The 15,560-nt window shown below is 39.1% G+C and overlaps 2 protein-coding genes across 2 annotated transcripts in view; one reads left to right on the top strand and one right to left on the bottom strand.

The window, feature by feature from the left end:
* The window catches only part of LOC309511937 (N-acetyllactosaminide beta-1,3-N-acetylglucosaminyltransferase 3-like), a 112,540-nt gene that overhangs the window by 52,928 nt on the left and 44,052 nt on the right, over window positions 1-15,560 (top strand). The window lies entirely within an intron of this gene.
* Window positions 13,325-14,966, bottom strand: LOC309512842 (N-acetyllactosaminide beta-1,3-N-acetylglucosaminyltransferase 3-like; the record flags this gene model as incomplete). The annotated part of the gene is made up of 3 exons (XM_082188565.1): window positions 14,847-14,966; window positions 14,576-14,637; window positions 13,325-14,487 (listed from the first exon to the last, which is right to left on the bottom strand). Exon 3 carries the CDS (start codon window positions 14,477-14,479, stop codon window positions 13,325-13,327), a length of 1,155 nt encoding a protein of 384 aa, XP_082044691.1. The 5' UTR covers window positions 14,480-14,487; window positions 14,576-14,637; window positions 14,847-14,966.

Raw genomic sequence — 15,560 nt, 5'->3', positions numbered from 1 at the left:
AGTTCTGTTGCTTTTATATGAAAATAAATATAATGAACAAGACACCCAAAGTAGCCTACTTATTTAATTCCATTCCAAATACATGTTTATCAATCTTTTTTACAGACATGTGTTGTTTTTTTTCTTTTTCTTTTCTTTTCTTTTTTATAAAAATTACATTGCATAACCCATAGAGATCGCACTGTTAGATAGTTTGGGAATATTCACACATAACGTATAGGCTACACATAAAACATGATATCAGAGTTTTAAAATCAAACATTTTAAAAGAGAACAATACATCACGGTTGTTTAAACCAATGAACATTAAGCTGTGTCGTCAGCAAGTCGTTTCCCATCGTGCTTTTGATCAGCGCAGTCAGTGGAGAGCAACTGCGCTCGACTGCAGAATCCGACAGGTGCGCCTTGCGCTCGCGAGAGATTTTTGACATACGTCAGCATGACATCAGAGCAAGGCGGACAGCACTTGGACACATTTCTAACCGGCATGCATCTCGCGCTGATCACCGCTGATCGATTCTGCGCAGATTTTGCTCATCTCAAACAAGCCTATTACTTTAATAAAATGATTAAGTATTAAAACAACTCTAAAGTAATAATGAAAGCAGCAAAAAGTAGTTGAGCAGATATCCATAGTTTTAACTATGTCTGATCTAAGGTAAACATAAGGAATTACAGAGTATAGGCTATATATTGTGCAATATCTGTGTAGTATTTTAAAAGTTTTTTACATTCTGTTGCACTTCACTGTGTAAATTACAAAATTACTGTAAACATTAATGGCACCTTATATATTTCTTATTTTAATCATTCCTCTGTAATAGTTCTTGTTTATTTTTGTGCATTAGGTTATTATAAAACATTTATGCCAATAAAGTAGTTTTAAGTTAAACTAACTACATACAGTACATTGTAAATCTCTGTCTGTATCCCATATTATGCATGCCAACTCAAAAAACCAAACTCATACCAGTGATAACTTTTATTTCAAAACAAAAATAATTGTGTAAAAGAGATATGCACACATACAGATAATCACGTACATCAACCGTACACACACACGCGTACACACACACACACGTGTACATACGTACACACACGCACGTGTCATACATACGCCATTTCATGAGATCAGTCTGCACACGTACACTCACAAACACGTACACTCACACACACACGTACGTACACTCACACACGTACGTACACACACGTACGTACACTCACACACGTACGTACACACACGTACGTACACTCACACACGTACGTACACACACACACACACACACACACACACACACACACACACACACACACGTACATACACTCTCACACACACACACACACACACACACACACACACACACACACACACGTACGTACACTCACACACACGTACGTACACTCACACACACACGTACGTACACTCACACACATACGTACACTCACACACGTACGTACACTCACACACGTACGTACACACACACACACGTACGTACGTACGTACACTCACACACACACACACACACACACACACACACACACACACACACACACACATACGTACGTACACTCACAAACGTACGTACACTCACACACAATCTACTCAGCCTGAAAAAAAAAACAGTCAACCGAGCAATAGCCCTCAACCTCCTTCTCAGAATAAAGTCCCCGCTGGACTCCGCTTCGGCCATCACCCACAGACCCAGGTGGGCAGTCCTTGTATACTTCAGTGCAGTGCAAGCACAGAGTCAGCGAGTAGGGCACCCGGAACTCTTGCCTATATTGTCTGGAAAATGCACTCCAGTTCACAACACCTAATTTAGATAAAATACAGAACAAACAATATTGAATAATTTTAAAGAGAGGCATTAACATAGTACAGAGTCATACAAGGAATTTCTTTTTTATACATTTTAAACATATTATAGGAAAATGTTAGACAAGATATGCTTGTTATTGGCTTTGTCTGTAAAGTACCTAAGAGACTTACTTTGTTTATGAACAACAAACTAGTTAAAAAAGTTTGTCAACACAAACTTTCATTTACATTTACATTTACATTTACATTTAGTCATTTAGCAGACGCCCTTATCCAAAGCGACTTACAAATTAGGACTAAGTTCAGCGAGTCATCATAAAGAGGCAAAAGCAACAACAACGCAGGAAGTGCTCAAAATACGAAGTTCTGGTATTATTCAGAGTAGCATAAGCCTGATAAGTGATGTTTCAAAGGGAAAGGATTTTTTTTTTTTTTTTTTTTTTTATAAGGTTAAGTGCTCACGGAAGAGATTGGTTTTCAGCTGTTTTTTGAATTTGGCTTGAGAAAGCCTATCCTAAAAGTTTGAAATAGTTTTAAAAGCTTGAAGGTTATATTTATATATATTAATAACAATTATATCAAAATACATTTAATCAATGTAGTCATAGAAAAAGAATATCCTACAATATACCCACTAAAACCACAGACACCACGCAAACGCGCGCGCACACACACACATACACACACACACACACACACACACACACACACACACACGTGTGTGTATGTGTGTGTGTGTGTGTGTGTGTGTGTGTGTGTGTGTGTGTGTGTGTGTGTGTGTGTGTGTGTGTGTGTGTGTGTGTGTGTGTGTGTGTGTGTGTGTGTGTGTGTGTGCGCGCGCGTTTGCGTGGTGTCTGTGGTTTTAGTGGGATTAGGATATAGTGTAGGTTAAAACAACAGAGGCCCTTAAAAAGAAATATAACGTTAGTGGCAAAACTAAACCAGGAGAAGAAATATAGGCTAGGATTTAAGAGTTAATATTAATATACAAAGATATATTGTAGGATATTTTTTTTCTATGACTACATTGATTAAATGTATTTTGATAATTGTTATTAATATATATAAATATAACCTTCAAGCTTTTAAAACTATTTCAAACTTTTAGGATAGGCTTTCTCAAGCCAAATGAAAGTTTGTGTTGACAAACTTTTTTAACTAGTTTGTTGTTCATAAACAAAGTAAGTCTCTTAGGTACTTTACAGACAAAGCCAATAACAAGCATATCTTGTCTAACATTTTCCTATAATATGTTTAAAATGTATAAAAAAGAAATTCCTTGTATGACTCTGTACTATGTTAATGCCTCTCTTTAAAATTATTCAATATTGTTTGTTCTGTATTTTATCTAAATTAGGTGTTGTGAACTGGAGTGCATTTTCCAGACAATATAGGCAAGAGTTCCGGGTGCCCTACTCGCTGACTCTGTGCTTGCACTGCACTGAAGTATACAAGGACTGCCCACCTGGGTCTGTGGGTGATGGCCGAAGCGGAGTCCAGCGGGGACTTTATTCTGAGAAGGAGGTTGAGGGCTATTGCTCGGTTGACTGTTTTTTTTTCAGGCTGAGTAGATTGTGTGTGAGTGTACGTACGTTTGTGAGTGTACGTACGTATGTGTGTGTGTGTGTGTGTGTGTGTGTGTGTGTGTGTGTGTGGGTGTGTGTGTGTGTGTGTGTGTGTGTGTGTGTGTGTGTGTGTGTGTGTGTGTGTGTGTGTACGTACGTACGTACGTACGTGTGTGTGTGTGTGTGTGTACGTACGTGTGTGAGTGTACGTACGTGTGTGAGTGTACGTATGTGTGTGAGTGTACGTACGTGTGTGTGTGTGTGTGAGTGTACGTACGTGTGTGTGAGTGTACGTATGTGTGTGAGTGTACGTACGTGTGTGTGTGAGTGTACGTACGTGTGTGTGAGTGTACGTACGTGTGTGTGTGTGTGTGTGTGTGTGTGTGTGTGTGTGTGTGTGTGAGAGTGTATGTACGTGTGTGTGTGTGTGTGTGTGTGTGTGTGTGTGTGTGTGTGTGTGTACGTACGTGTGTGAGTGTACGTACGTGTGTGTACGTACGTGTGTGAGTGTACGTACGTGTGTGTACGTACGTGTGTGAGTGTACGTACGTGTGTGTGTGAGTGTACGTGTTTGTGAGTGTACGTGTGCAGACTGATCTCATGAAATGGCGTATGTATGACACGTGCGTGTGTGTACGTATGTACACGTGTGTGTGTGTGTACGCGTGTGTGTGTACGGTTGATGTACGTGATTATCTGTATGTGTGCATATCTCTTTTACACAATTATTTTTGTTTTGAAATAAAAGTTATCACTGGTATGAGTTTGGTTTTTTGAGTTGGCATGCATAATATGGGATACAGACAGAGATTTACAATGTACTGTATGTAGTTAGTTTAACTTAAAACTACTTTATTGGCATAAATGTTTTATAATAACCTAATGCACAAAAATAAACAAGAACTATTACAGAGGAATGATTAAAATAAGAAATATATAAGGTGCCATTAATGTTTACAGTAATTTTGTAATTTACACAGTGAAGTGCAACAGAATGTAAAAAACTTTTAAAATACTACACAGATATTGCACAATATATAGCCTATACTCTGTAATTCCTTATGTTTACCTTAGATCAGACATAGTTAAAACTATGGATATCTGCTCAACTACTTTTTGCTGCTTTCATTATTACTTTAGAGTTGTTTTAATACTTAATCATTTTATTAAAGTAATAGGCTTGTTTGAGATGAGCAAAATCTGCGCAGAATCGATCAGCGGTGATCAGCGCGAGATGCATGCCGGTTAGAAATGTGTCCAAGTGCTGTCCGCCTTGCTCTGATGTCATGCTGACGTATGTCAAAAATCTCTCGCGAGCGCAAGGCGCACCTGTCGGATTCTGCAGTCGAGCGCAGTTGCTCTCCACTGACTGCGCTGATCAAAAGCACGATGGGAAACGACTTGCTGACGACACAGCTTAATGTTCATTGGTTTAAACAACCGTGATGTATTGTTCTCTTTTAAAATGTTTGATTTTAAAACTCTGATATCATGTTTTATGTGTAGCCTATACGTTATGTGTGAATATTCCCAAACTATCTAACAGTGCGATCTCTATGGGTTATGCAATGTAATTTTTATAAAAAAGAAAAGAAAAGAAAAAGAAAAACAACAACACATGTCTGTAAAAAAGATTGATAAACATGTATTTGGAATGGAATTAAATAAGTAGGCTACTTTGGGTGTCTTGTTCATTATATTTATTTTCATATAAAAGCAACAGAACTTAAATCCCATCCAGTTTATTAGCAACACTGTGCACGAGCGTGAATCCGATGAATCCCGCGATATCCATCTTTGATCTCGGTGTCAGATCCACTGCGAGAAGAGAGAACTGTCCGGCTTGCCTGCGCTTTTTTCACTCCTCCCCTCACTGCAGCCGCCTACTCTCGCGTACATTTCAGGCGAGGCAAGGCGCATCTCAAACAAGCCTATTATTTCAAATTTGCGCAAGCGTTTTTAAGACGCGTGACGTCACCTCTTAAAGCAAATACGACGCATGCGCTGTCAGCGCGATATGGCGCATGAGTTTTCAACTTTCAACCGCATTTCCTGTTTACCGTGGCGTCGACGTCATTACTGTGCCACTAACCAACGAGAAGCCCCAGGTACGGCCCCGCCTCGATCGACGTCATCACTTTGCCCCTAACCAATGAGAAGCGTTATGGGCGGGAAGAGACGTGCAGCCCCGCCCCAGGTGCGGCCTCGCCTCGATTGACGTCATCACTTGCCACTATACCAATGAGAAGCATTGTGGGCTGCCCCAGGTGCAGCCCCGCCCCGATCTGCAGGCTGCAGCCAGGTGTACTTGGCTGGCTTGACCGCAGTCCGGTGACCCCGATCGCGCCAGACCTGCCTTCCGTTTCCACTATGCTCTCTCTCTCTCTCTCTCTCTCTCTCTCACTCTCTCTCATACATACATTATTCTCTTACATAGGCTACACATATTTTTTTCAGACATACATACATTTTCTTCTTACATACATTTATTATTTATAATATTAAATGCATACTTTGAATACATTTGCATAACAGTAAAATGTATATATGTGAAAGGAGAATGTATGTGTGTGTGAGAGTAGAAATGTATGTATGTGAAAGGAGAATGTATAAGAATGAGAGTAGAAATGTATGTATGTGAAAGGAGAATGTATAAGTGTGAGAGTAGAAATGTATGTATGTGAAAGGTGCATGTATAAGTGTGAGAGTAGAAATGTCTGTATGTGAAAGGTGCATGTATAAGTGTGAGAGTAGAAATGTATCTATTTCAAAGGAGAATGTATGTGTGTGAGAGTAGAATAATTCTTTTTGACCTGTTTGGCTATTCATATGTGAACAAATCACTAGCTTGTGAACTGGATCAAGCTATTGTTGTCAGGGTTCTGTCACTTCTGTATGGTTTGTTTCTTGGTTTGGTGACAGAGCTCTGACACTCCCAGTTTGTCATGTGTTTGTGTATAGTCTGGTTTGTTGTGAGCAAATGGCTTGTCATGTATTTCCTTGTGCCATGTGCTCTCCTGTCAATTGTCTAGCCCCTCCCATCTTGTTACCTGATTATTGATTTATTTGCCCCACCTGCCTTCCTCGTTACCCTCTTTTGTTTGTCTCCCTGTGTTTGCAGTCCTGTGGTGGTTTGTTGTCGATGTTCCCTTGTGTTTCCAGTTTTGCCAGATGCCTGTCTTGTTTTCCCCCACGGCGAGTTTTTGTTTGTAGTTTTGTTTTGCTTTTTATTTACTTAATAAACATCCATCCCTTTTCCTGCACATGAATCCTCTCTCACTATTTCACCATTCCGTGACAATTATTTGAAAAGTTCTGCCTCAAAAGAACAATCCATTTGCAAAAGTTCACAACTTCCCTATTATGTCAAAAGTACACACATTTTACAGCCGACTCTTATACAATACCTGCTATAGCTTCACATAAGAGCTTTATAGAACTGATTTCGATAGGATGGAGTGAGATGAAGATTTTTTTTTCATTTATCATCAAAACTATTGTTGTAATAAAACAATAAACCTGATGTCTTTTATGAGCTACATTGTTCACTGAGAACAAAGATTTTCTATTTTTTCCTGTAACTTAAACTTGGGGGAGGAATTCATGATGTGAAGTAGTTAAATGCTTGACTTGGTTTTCTAAAAGCCTATTCATGGTCAAGTGTTAACAAAAAGCCTGCAAAAAGTTCTGACATTATTTTAATTAAAGTCTATAGTCTAAACTAGTTCTAACCTTTTTTAACCCTTAGGTTTTGCAGGCTGTACACCTTTGCCAAAATGAAACACCCAGAGTATTTAGGGGCCAAGCTTTGAATGGGCTGTAGCCCCTATTGGAATTGTTTTCTTTATTATTATTTCTCTCGAATGGGAGTCTATGGCATCCCTATGAACCCTAAGTAGGAAAATTATGAAAATTTGTCCTGTAGGGCTGAGCAAATATGGGCAGAACTCTTTTTTTTAATTTTTATTATACCTTTATTTAACCAGGTTAATCGGTTGAGAACAGGTTCTCATTTGCAACCGCGACCTGGCCAAGATAAGGCGCAGGGTACAAGGCGACATGAAATTACACATGACATACCAACATTCAACAACTCTTTACTGAGTTTTCTATTTTTCTGGCTGAAATAATGCCGGAATATGACCGCGTCCTCATTATTGGGGATTTTAATGTCCATGTGTGTTGTACTGACGCCCCAATGGTAAGGGATTTTTTGTCTCTTATTGACTCTTTTAATCTCACGCAGTTTGTGTCTGGTCCCACGCATGAACGTGGACATACACTTGATCTTATTTTATCTTTTGGGTTGCCTGTTTACAATCTAGAGATCGGCGACGCAGTGTTCTCTGATCATATGCCTATACTATTTGAGTTTGCCTTGGACTATAGTACAAACAAACCCTGTACTGTTGCTCGGCCCTGCCGCATTATTAACTCTACTACTGCTGTTAAATTTTCATCTGTTTTTAATCAGAATTATTGCATACCACAGCATATGTGTGATTCAGACGAGCTTTGCTCATGGTTACACTCCACCTGTCAATCTGTTATAGATACTGTGGCTCCATTAAAAGTCAGGCAACCGAAAACTAAATTTGAACCATGGCTAAATGACACGGTGCGTGCTGCTAGACGCAAGTGTCGTCAAGTTGAGCGTAAATGGAAAAAGGATAGACTGCAAGTGTCATTTCAAATGCTACGGGAATGCTGGCGTCACTATCAGTCAATTGTGAAAGATGCTAAAAGAATGTATATCTCTGAGATCATTTTTTTGAACAGTAATAAGCCTCGCGTTCTATTTAAAACTATTGACTCAGTTATTAATGTTCCACAAACTGTCTGTGTTGATGAGTCTTCGGCTGCCTGTGAAATTTTTTTACGCTTTTTTAATGATAAAATCACTTCTATTAGAGCTCTAATTTCACCTTCTGCCTGTGACCCCTCAGTCTCTGTTATCTGCTCTGCGACATTTGATAAGTTTGAACCTGTGACTTTGTGTATGTTACAGGAGATTGTTGGAAATTTGAAGCCCTCAGGTTCACCACAAGATGCTATTCCTCCTCGATTCTTTAAGGAGGTTTTTTCTACTATAGGACCGTCTGTTCTTGCAGTTGCTAATAGCAGTCTGTCCTCAGGTGTGGTCCCTAAAATTTTTAAACACGCTGTAGTGCAACCTCTACTTAAAAAACCTGGTCTTGATCCTACAGATCTTGCTAATTTTAGGCCTATTTCAAAACTGCCTTTTATTTCAAAAATCCTTGAAAAGATAGTCTGCAATCAAATAATGGCTTTTTTGAAAGATAACAATACCCTTGAGGTATTCCAGTCCGGCTTCAAATCTTTACACAGCACCGAATCCGCTCTTTTAAAAGTTGTTAATGATATTTATTTAGCCACAGATTCTGGAAATTATGTTGTTCTTGTGCTTCTTGACCTAACGGCTGCATTCGATACTGTGGACCATGAAATTTTGATTTCTCGATTGGAGCATTGTGTGGGCATAAAAGGTATAGCGCTTGAATGGTTCAGATCATATCTGGAAGGTCGAACTCTTTGTGTCAGCTGTGGGAACTCTGAGTCTTCTTCTGCACCTCTCTCTTGTGGGGTCCCTCAGGGGTCAGTTCTGGGTCCTCTTCTATTTTCATTGTATTTGCTACCGCTAGGCTCAGTAATTAGGAAGCATGGTATATCTTTTCACTGCTATGCTGATGATAGTCAGATATACATGCCGATTAAAAAGAATGACACTGTCAGTTCGCTAATAGAGTGCCTAGACGATGTTAAAGCCTGGATGGCTATTAATTTTTTAAGTTTTAATACAAATAAAACGGAAGTGATGATTTTTGGTGGTACTAATGGGACTAGTTCCATTGAGCTGGGTGCTTTGGCCCAATATGTTAAACCAGTCATCACTAACCTAGGGGTTAAAATTGATGCTCATCTTAACTTTGACAGCCAGATCAGAGCAGTGGTAAAAACAGGCTTCTTCCAGCTGAGGCAATTGGCCAAAGTGAAGCCTTTTTTAGAAAGACGACAATTTGAGACAGTAATCCATGCCTTTATTACTAGCAGGCTGGATTACTGTAACTCACTTCTCGTGGGGGTTAGTGGGTCTTCTTTAGCTCGTCTTCAAATGGTGCAAAACGCTGCAGCACGTCTCTTGACAGGAGTACGTAAATATGAGCACATTACACCCGTCTTGGCGTCGCTTCACTGGCTGCCTGTACAGTACAGGATTAATTTTAAAGTTCTTTTATTTGTTTTCAAATCATTAAATGGTCTTGCCCCGTCTTATATTTCTGAGTTAATACATCTTCACACACCCACTCGCTCTCTTAGGTCAGCCGATAAACTGCTCCTTCACGTGCCCAAAACAAAACGTAAACTCAGAGGGGATCGCGCCTTTGCTGTGGCAGCTCCAAAAATGTGGAATGACCTGCCTCAGCCGGTAAAACAGGCCACTTCACTTACTCATTTTAAATCTCTTTTAAAAACTCATCTATTTTCCTTGGCCTTTAACACCGGGAGTTGACATTTTGTATGTGATTGTTTGTTTTATATGTTTTAATTTTAACTTACTTCACTATGTATTTTATAGTGCATTAGCTGTGTTGTGTTATGGTTTGTTTTGTACAGCACTTTGGGCTACTTCGGTCGTTGTAAAGTGCTTTATAAATAAAGTTTGCTTGCTTGCTTGCTTGCTTACTGCCCTAGTACTTCAAAAAGCCTTTTAAAGGTATACATGTGAATTAAACATGGCACAATGGCCTTCATCATCACAGTATGCTAATGCCTATCTAGTACAAGGGTTTCATCAATATTCTGATTGAGGACTGTTGGGACACTCCAGGCACAGGATGGTTCTGTCGGGAGAGACAGAGTCGTTTGCACCTCAATGACACGTCTGTACCATTTGCTTCACAGGACATATGCTTTCAACTACATACTGTTTATTTACTGGTGTGTTCTAATATGTAACTATGCCATGTTTGGTCTCATCTGACAGCCTATAAACTGAAAGAGATATTAAAGTATCCTAATGTACAATCTAGGTACTATTGGTTAAACATGCATTGAGGAGAATATGTTAATGTTCTTCTCCCCCTCTTGATCACTACCCATTTACCTCATCTTTTGGTTTCCTGTCGGTTGGGTCTGGTGTTGGTATTCCACTCATGTTTAACAGTGCTTTGCTCAGGGTATAAGAAGGAAAGGTAACTGTTGATCTAGGAGAAAGGCTTTAACCCTGCCACTCCCGCACACCGGTGCGTAACCTCATACTACAAGAAAGGCTTTTATGGCCTCTTCTGCACGACAGTGCATTATTTCTTACAACAAAGTTTCTATACAGTATGTTGTTCCATTCTACTGTCTGTATATTTAAACATGTGACTTAAAGCTGCCGTCGGCAAGTCTGGCAGATTGGGTCGATTAGCCAAAATTTTGAATGTTTACAACTCTCATGCCCCGCCCCACTACCAGCGAGCACCCGCCCATCGAGGTCGTGCTCGTCAGTGCGTCACTGTGCGTGTGTACCTGATTTTCTGTGAACGCGTCCGTCTCTTCAGCATCTATCAACACCATGGACTAGGAGGTAGGCTGCCCTGGCTAATCTATCCATAGATAGCAATAACCGAGGAATTGGAAGCTTGTTAGTAGATTTTCTCTCCGCCATCACGCTTCATGCAATCTCCAGGCGAACTTCAGGCGTGGCGTGTGCATGTGATATTAACGTGCGCGAGTGAGGGGGGATCTGTGGCGTGTGCACGACCTGTGATTGACAGTCAGATCTCACACCCCCCTGCGCTGATTGGACCTGATGAAGCGGGAGCGCTGGATTTTTGCAAAACAAATAACACGCTCCAGGTGGAGTTAGAAGCTCGGGTTTTTTTCTAAAACCACCTTATTTATGTTGTTCTGTCGGATTATAGTGTCGATTACACTGAATATGATCAAAAAAATGTTGCCGACGGCAGCTTTAATAAATAACTTTGCCTGCTTTAAAGGTTTTGAGAATCTTTCCTTTTATCATTGATTATGTTGAAAGCTAAAGTGATTATAACTTTCGTTATCTAAACGTTCAGGTTAAATCCTACATTTTCCTATCAGTTCTAAGAAAGACCTTTACCTTTAAAGAATTAGAGGTTAAAGAATAACAACAACTTTATTGGAGTCAGATAAAATATTTGAATTATACACGTTATCCTTCAACTGCCTTTTGTCCGGATTATTGGTTCAAAATAGCAGCGTAAACTTCCAGCCTTACAGTCCACTTGTAGTGATGGTAATGAATGGTAATCTGACCAAATTTGGGGTCTATAGTGCCACCACCAGTTCACAATTCATAATAGAAACAGTTATAACTTTTGAACTCTTTATTCTAAAATAAATGAAACGTATACACCTGATTCCTCTCATCATGCTGATCACATTCAACATCTTACATAAGACTCCACCCATTATAGTAGTTGCCAGTTTGAAAAGTACAGTATTCAGTTTTTTTTTGCTATAATCCTTCAAATTTTGTCTAATCCTTACAAAAATTGGCTCAGATGATCTTTGGACCGAGCTGACTTAACAGAAATTTTGCATTCATATTTTTTCTAATGTTAAAATGTTGTGAACTTAGGGAACACTAAGTGGAGCTAAGTTCAAACTTCTCAGGTACCTTCAGGACATGTTGAGAATGATCCCTGTCTAATTTTGTGGCGATATGTCAAATCGTTTAAAAGTTATTGCAATTTATGACAAATTAAATGACAGTCCAAAGGTTCATCCGATCCTGGCAAAATTGATTGATCAAAGTTCTGCCAAGATCGGATGAACCATTGGTCTGTCATTTAATTTGTCATAAATTGCAATATCTCATCCTCCACCCAAGAAAGAACAAAATGTAACATTGTGTTGCACAAAACAAAAATCCTCATATTTTATTATCTCTGATGGTTCTTCCGTGTTGCATAATGTATCCAACCTTATATCAAAATAAAGACATTGATGGAGTCTGACTTAAGTTTGACTTAAGTAATTTGATAAATAACAGCACAGCTGGTTATGACAATGGTGAGGTGCTGCTGAAGTCTATGTAAGAGTAAACTCAAGGGAACTGCTCTGAATGATTCAGTGAGTGAGTGAGTCCTACTTCAGTGGATCTCTGGTAAAACATCAAAGCAAACTAAGAGAATAAAGATACATCTACTCACTTAAAAATGTTGGGTTAAAGTTAAACAAATAACTCACTGTTTTTTACTGTGTACACAACAATGCAAATGATACAGCATTTTATAACTATTTGACCTTTGAAGTTTATTAATACAAAAATTTCTATAGAACAGGAGAGTTGTCAAATTAACAAACTTTATCACATGTCAAAACGTAGCCTATCAAAATAATTGATGTCCTATTTATAATTTGAAAACACACATTAAAGCTTACTTGAACAGACACTTCTTGCGCGTGGTCCAGTAAATTTTGCGATTCAGATTCGTGATTCACGAAGTAAATAATTCAGATGAACCATCTGAATTTGCGAACCACTTTGATTCAAAAGAACTAAAATTATGGAAATTATTTACTTTTTTTGCAAATTACAAATTACAAATGACTTCATTTGCTTTTGCAGCATTTAATGCATAAACTGTGTGCAAGTGAATGCCACTTCATATTAGTCAAGTCAAGTCAAGTCAAGTTTATTTGTATAGCGCTTTTCACAATACAGATTGTATCAAAGCAGCTTCACAGTATTAAATTTAAATAATACAACAAAGTTTGTACAACAAATATTACACTAAATTAACTATCCTGATACAATTAGATTTAAAAAAGGAAAGATATAGACTATAGATCTCCATAAACACTCTCTAATTATTTAAACGAAAGAATAAAAACCATAAAGACTACAACTTATTTTTCTGAGAAAGGAAACTTCTGAGAAAGGAAACTACGGGCTTCCCTGAAGAAAGGAATTTGTCTTTCCACATTGCAAATGTGGGTTTTGTATTTCATCCCACATCACAAAAATCATGTGCGGCAGAAATCTGTGGACTAAAAGGATTTCTCTGTAAAAGCAAGGGTTAAAATTGTCAATGTTCTTAGCTGGGACATGCAGACCAGTGGTTCTTACACCAAAGTGGGATGTAGGTTTGAGGCCAGCCTTTTCCAAACACATTCCCATGTAAACATCATCAATGGGCATTAGAATTATAGAGTGAGACATGTTGTAGATTGTTCTGGCCGTGAAGCCTGAGAGAAGAAAGCCTCCTCCACCACAGTAAGGAGGATAGCTCTTAGACTTCTGAACCTGCACCGGGACAAAGTATTTACTTGAAGAGCGTCTAATAGGCTTTTCGTTCTGGAGGAGGTGCCCGGTAAAGAGATGTTTACTTCCATCATTGTCCTCTTGACCTTGAAGATACTCAACCATGTTAAACGTATTGGCAAAGATGTCATCATCCCCGTTTAAGAGAAATCTAGCCTGTGGGCACCATCTTTCCATCCACTCTAAGAAAAGGATCTGCTTCAGTGTGAGGTTAAAGAATGAATCATTGAAGTCCCACTGTAAAATGTCCTTGTTCTCATTGTTCTCCAGCTTCAATAACTTATTCAACCTGCGCTTCTCGAAGCCAGTTTTAGTTGTACCGATTATGAAGACTCTACGGATCCACACACCTTTGTGCAGTCGTTCCTTAGCCCATGTTTTCCGCAGGACTTCTCGCCGCTCGTAGTTTTCTGGAGAACTCTTGATGACCAGCAGAAGGAAGACATCTGCAGAGTTCAGGGGTCCGCCACATTTATTAGGCAGGTCGAGCAGCATGGGAAAATTCCTACAGTGTCGGTAAAGCAAGACATCTTGGATATGACCTGGCAGAGTAGAAAATCCAGTCACATTATAAGCCGACATATTCTGCTGACAACGTGAAGACAAAGGCTGGGGAGTTTGGGATCTGGGCAAATGGATTTGATGACAGAGCATCTCATATGTGTCTTTGCTATTTGATGTCACTTCGTCTTCAATGTCATTTTTGTTCACGATAATGAAGAGACACACAACACCTGTGAGAATAAATGTTATTGTCTCCATGTATTTCATTTTCATCTTTGCACCTGTTCAAGAACAGAGACACAATTTACTGTATGAACACAAAAGTTCTCTCAACAAGGATTTTCATATGTATATATATGTATACTATACCTTTATTCAGACCAAGTCACAAAATCTTAATTTGAGGTTGTCCGGGAAACTTCTTTTGTGATCTGGAGAAGTCATACAGATTTGAAAATCAACATGAGGATTATCAGAATTTGCATTTACAAGTGCAAAGTGCCCGTGCAAAATCAGTTTTTGTGTGTGTTTTTAGTAATTGTTGGTTCGGTGTGTTTGAGTGCGCATTGTTACAATTACACAGCAAAAGTTCACTGACATTTTTATTTGTGCATGGTAGAAAGCAAATACTGATACTGACATAATGACTGAGGCGCATATGCCATTCTGATGAAGATTACATAGAAAAGTCTTTGGAAATGAAACAAAGGCTTCTAGAAAGGGGCTATTCTGCTCAGTGTGTTGAGGACGCCCATCAGGCTGCCCTGTCGAAATCAAGACAGATCTTATTGACAAAGAGTATCCAGGAAGAAAACAATTTTTCAGTAACCTGTATTACCACCTATACCCCTCAGGCTCACATATTTAAGAGTACCATCCTTAAATATTGGTTACCATTTAAGAGTACCATCCTTATACGAAATAAATTGGTTAGAGCCAATATATTACCAAGTCCCAGACAGACACTTTTAGCTCCCCTCAAACATGGAAATTACCCTTGTGGTAACTGTGCTCAGTGCCGCAGTACGTGGAAAACAAACACTTTCACACATCCTAGAACAGGGAACTTTTTTCCAGTAAGAGGGGTTATCACATGCAACACTAAAAATGTTGTATATATGCTTAAATGCACGTGTGATATGATCTATATTGGAAAAACTATTCGCCCTCTGAAGCAAAGAATTAGCGAACATAAAAGTTCAATAAGACGAAATGATATGAATTATTCTGTTGCCCGCCACTTTAATAACCACTCGCATCCTCTATCCTCCCTCAGGTTTCAGGGAATAGAACAGGTTACTTCTCAGAGAGGGGGTGATGTTGACAGGCGACTATGTCAGAGAGAGCTGTATTG

The sequence above is a fragment of the Leuciscus leuciscus genome (genome assembly GCF_965113295.1).
Source record: "Leuciscus leuciscus genome assembly, chromosome: 13".
NCBI lineage: Eukaryota > Metazoa > Chordata > Actinopteri > Cypriniformes > Leuciscidae > Leuciscus > Leuciscus leuciscus.
This window is presented reverse-complemented; position numbering and strand designations above follow the sequence as displayed.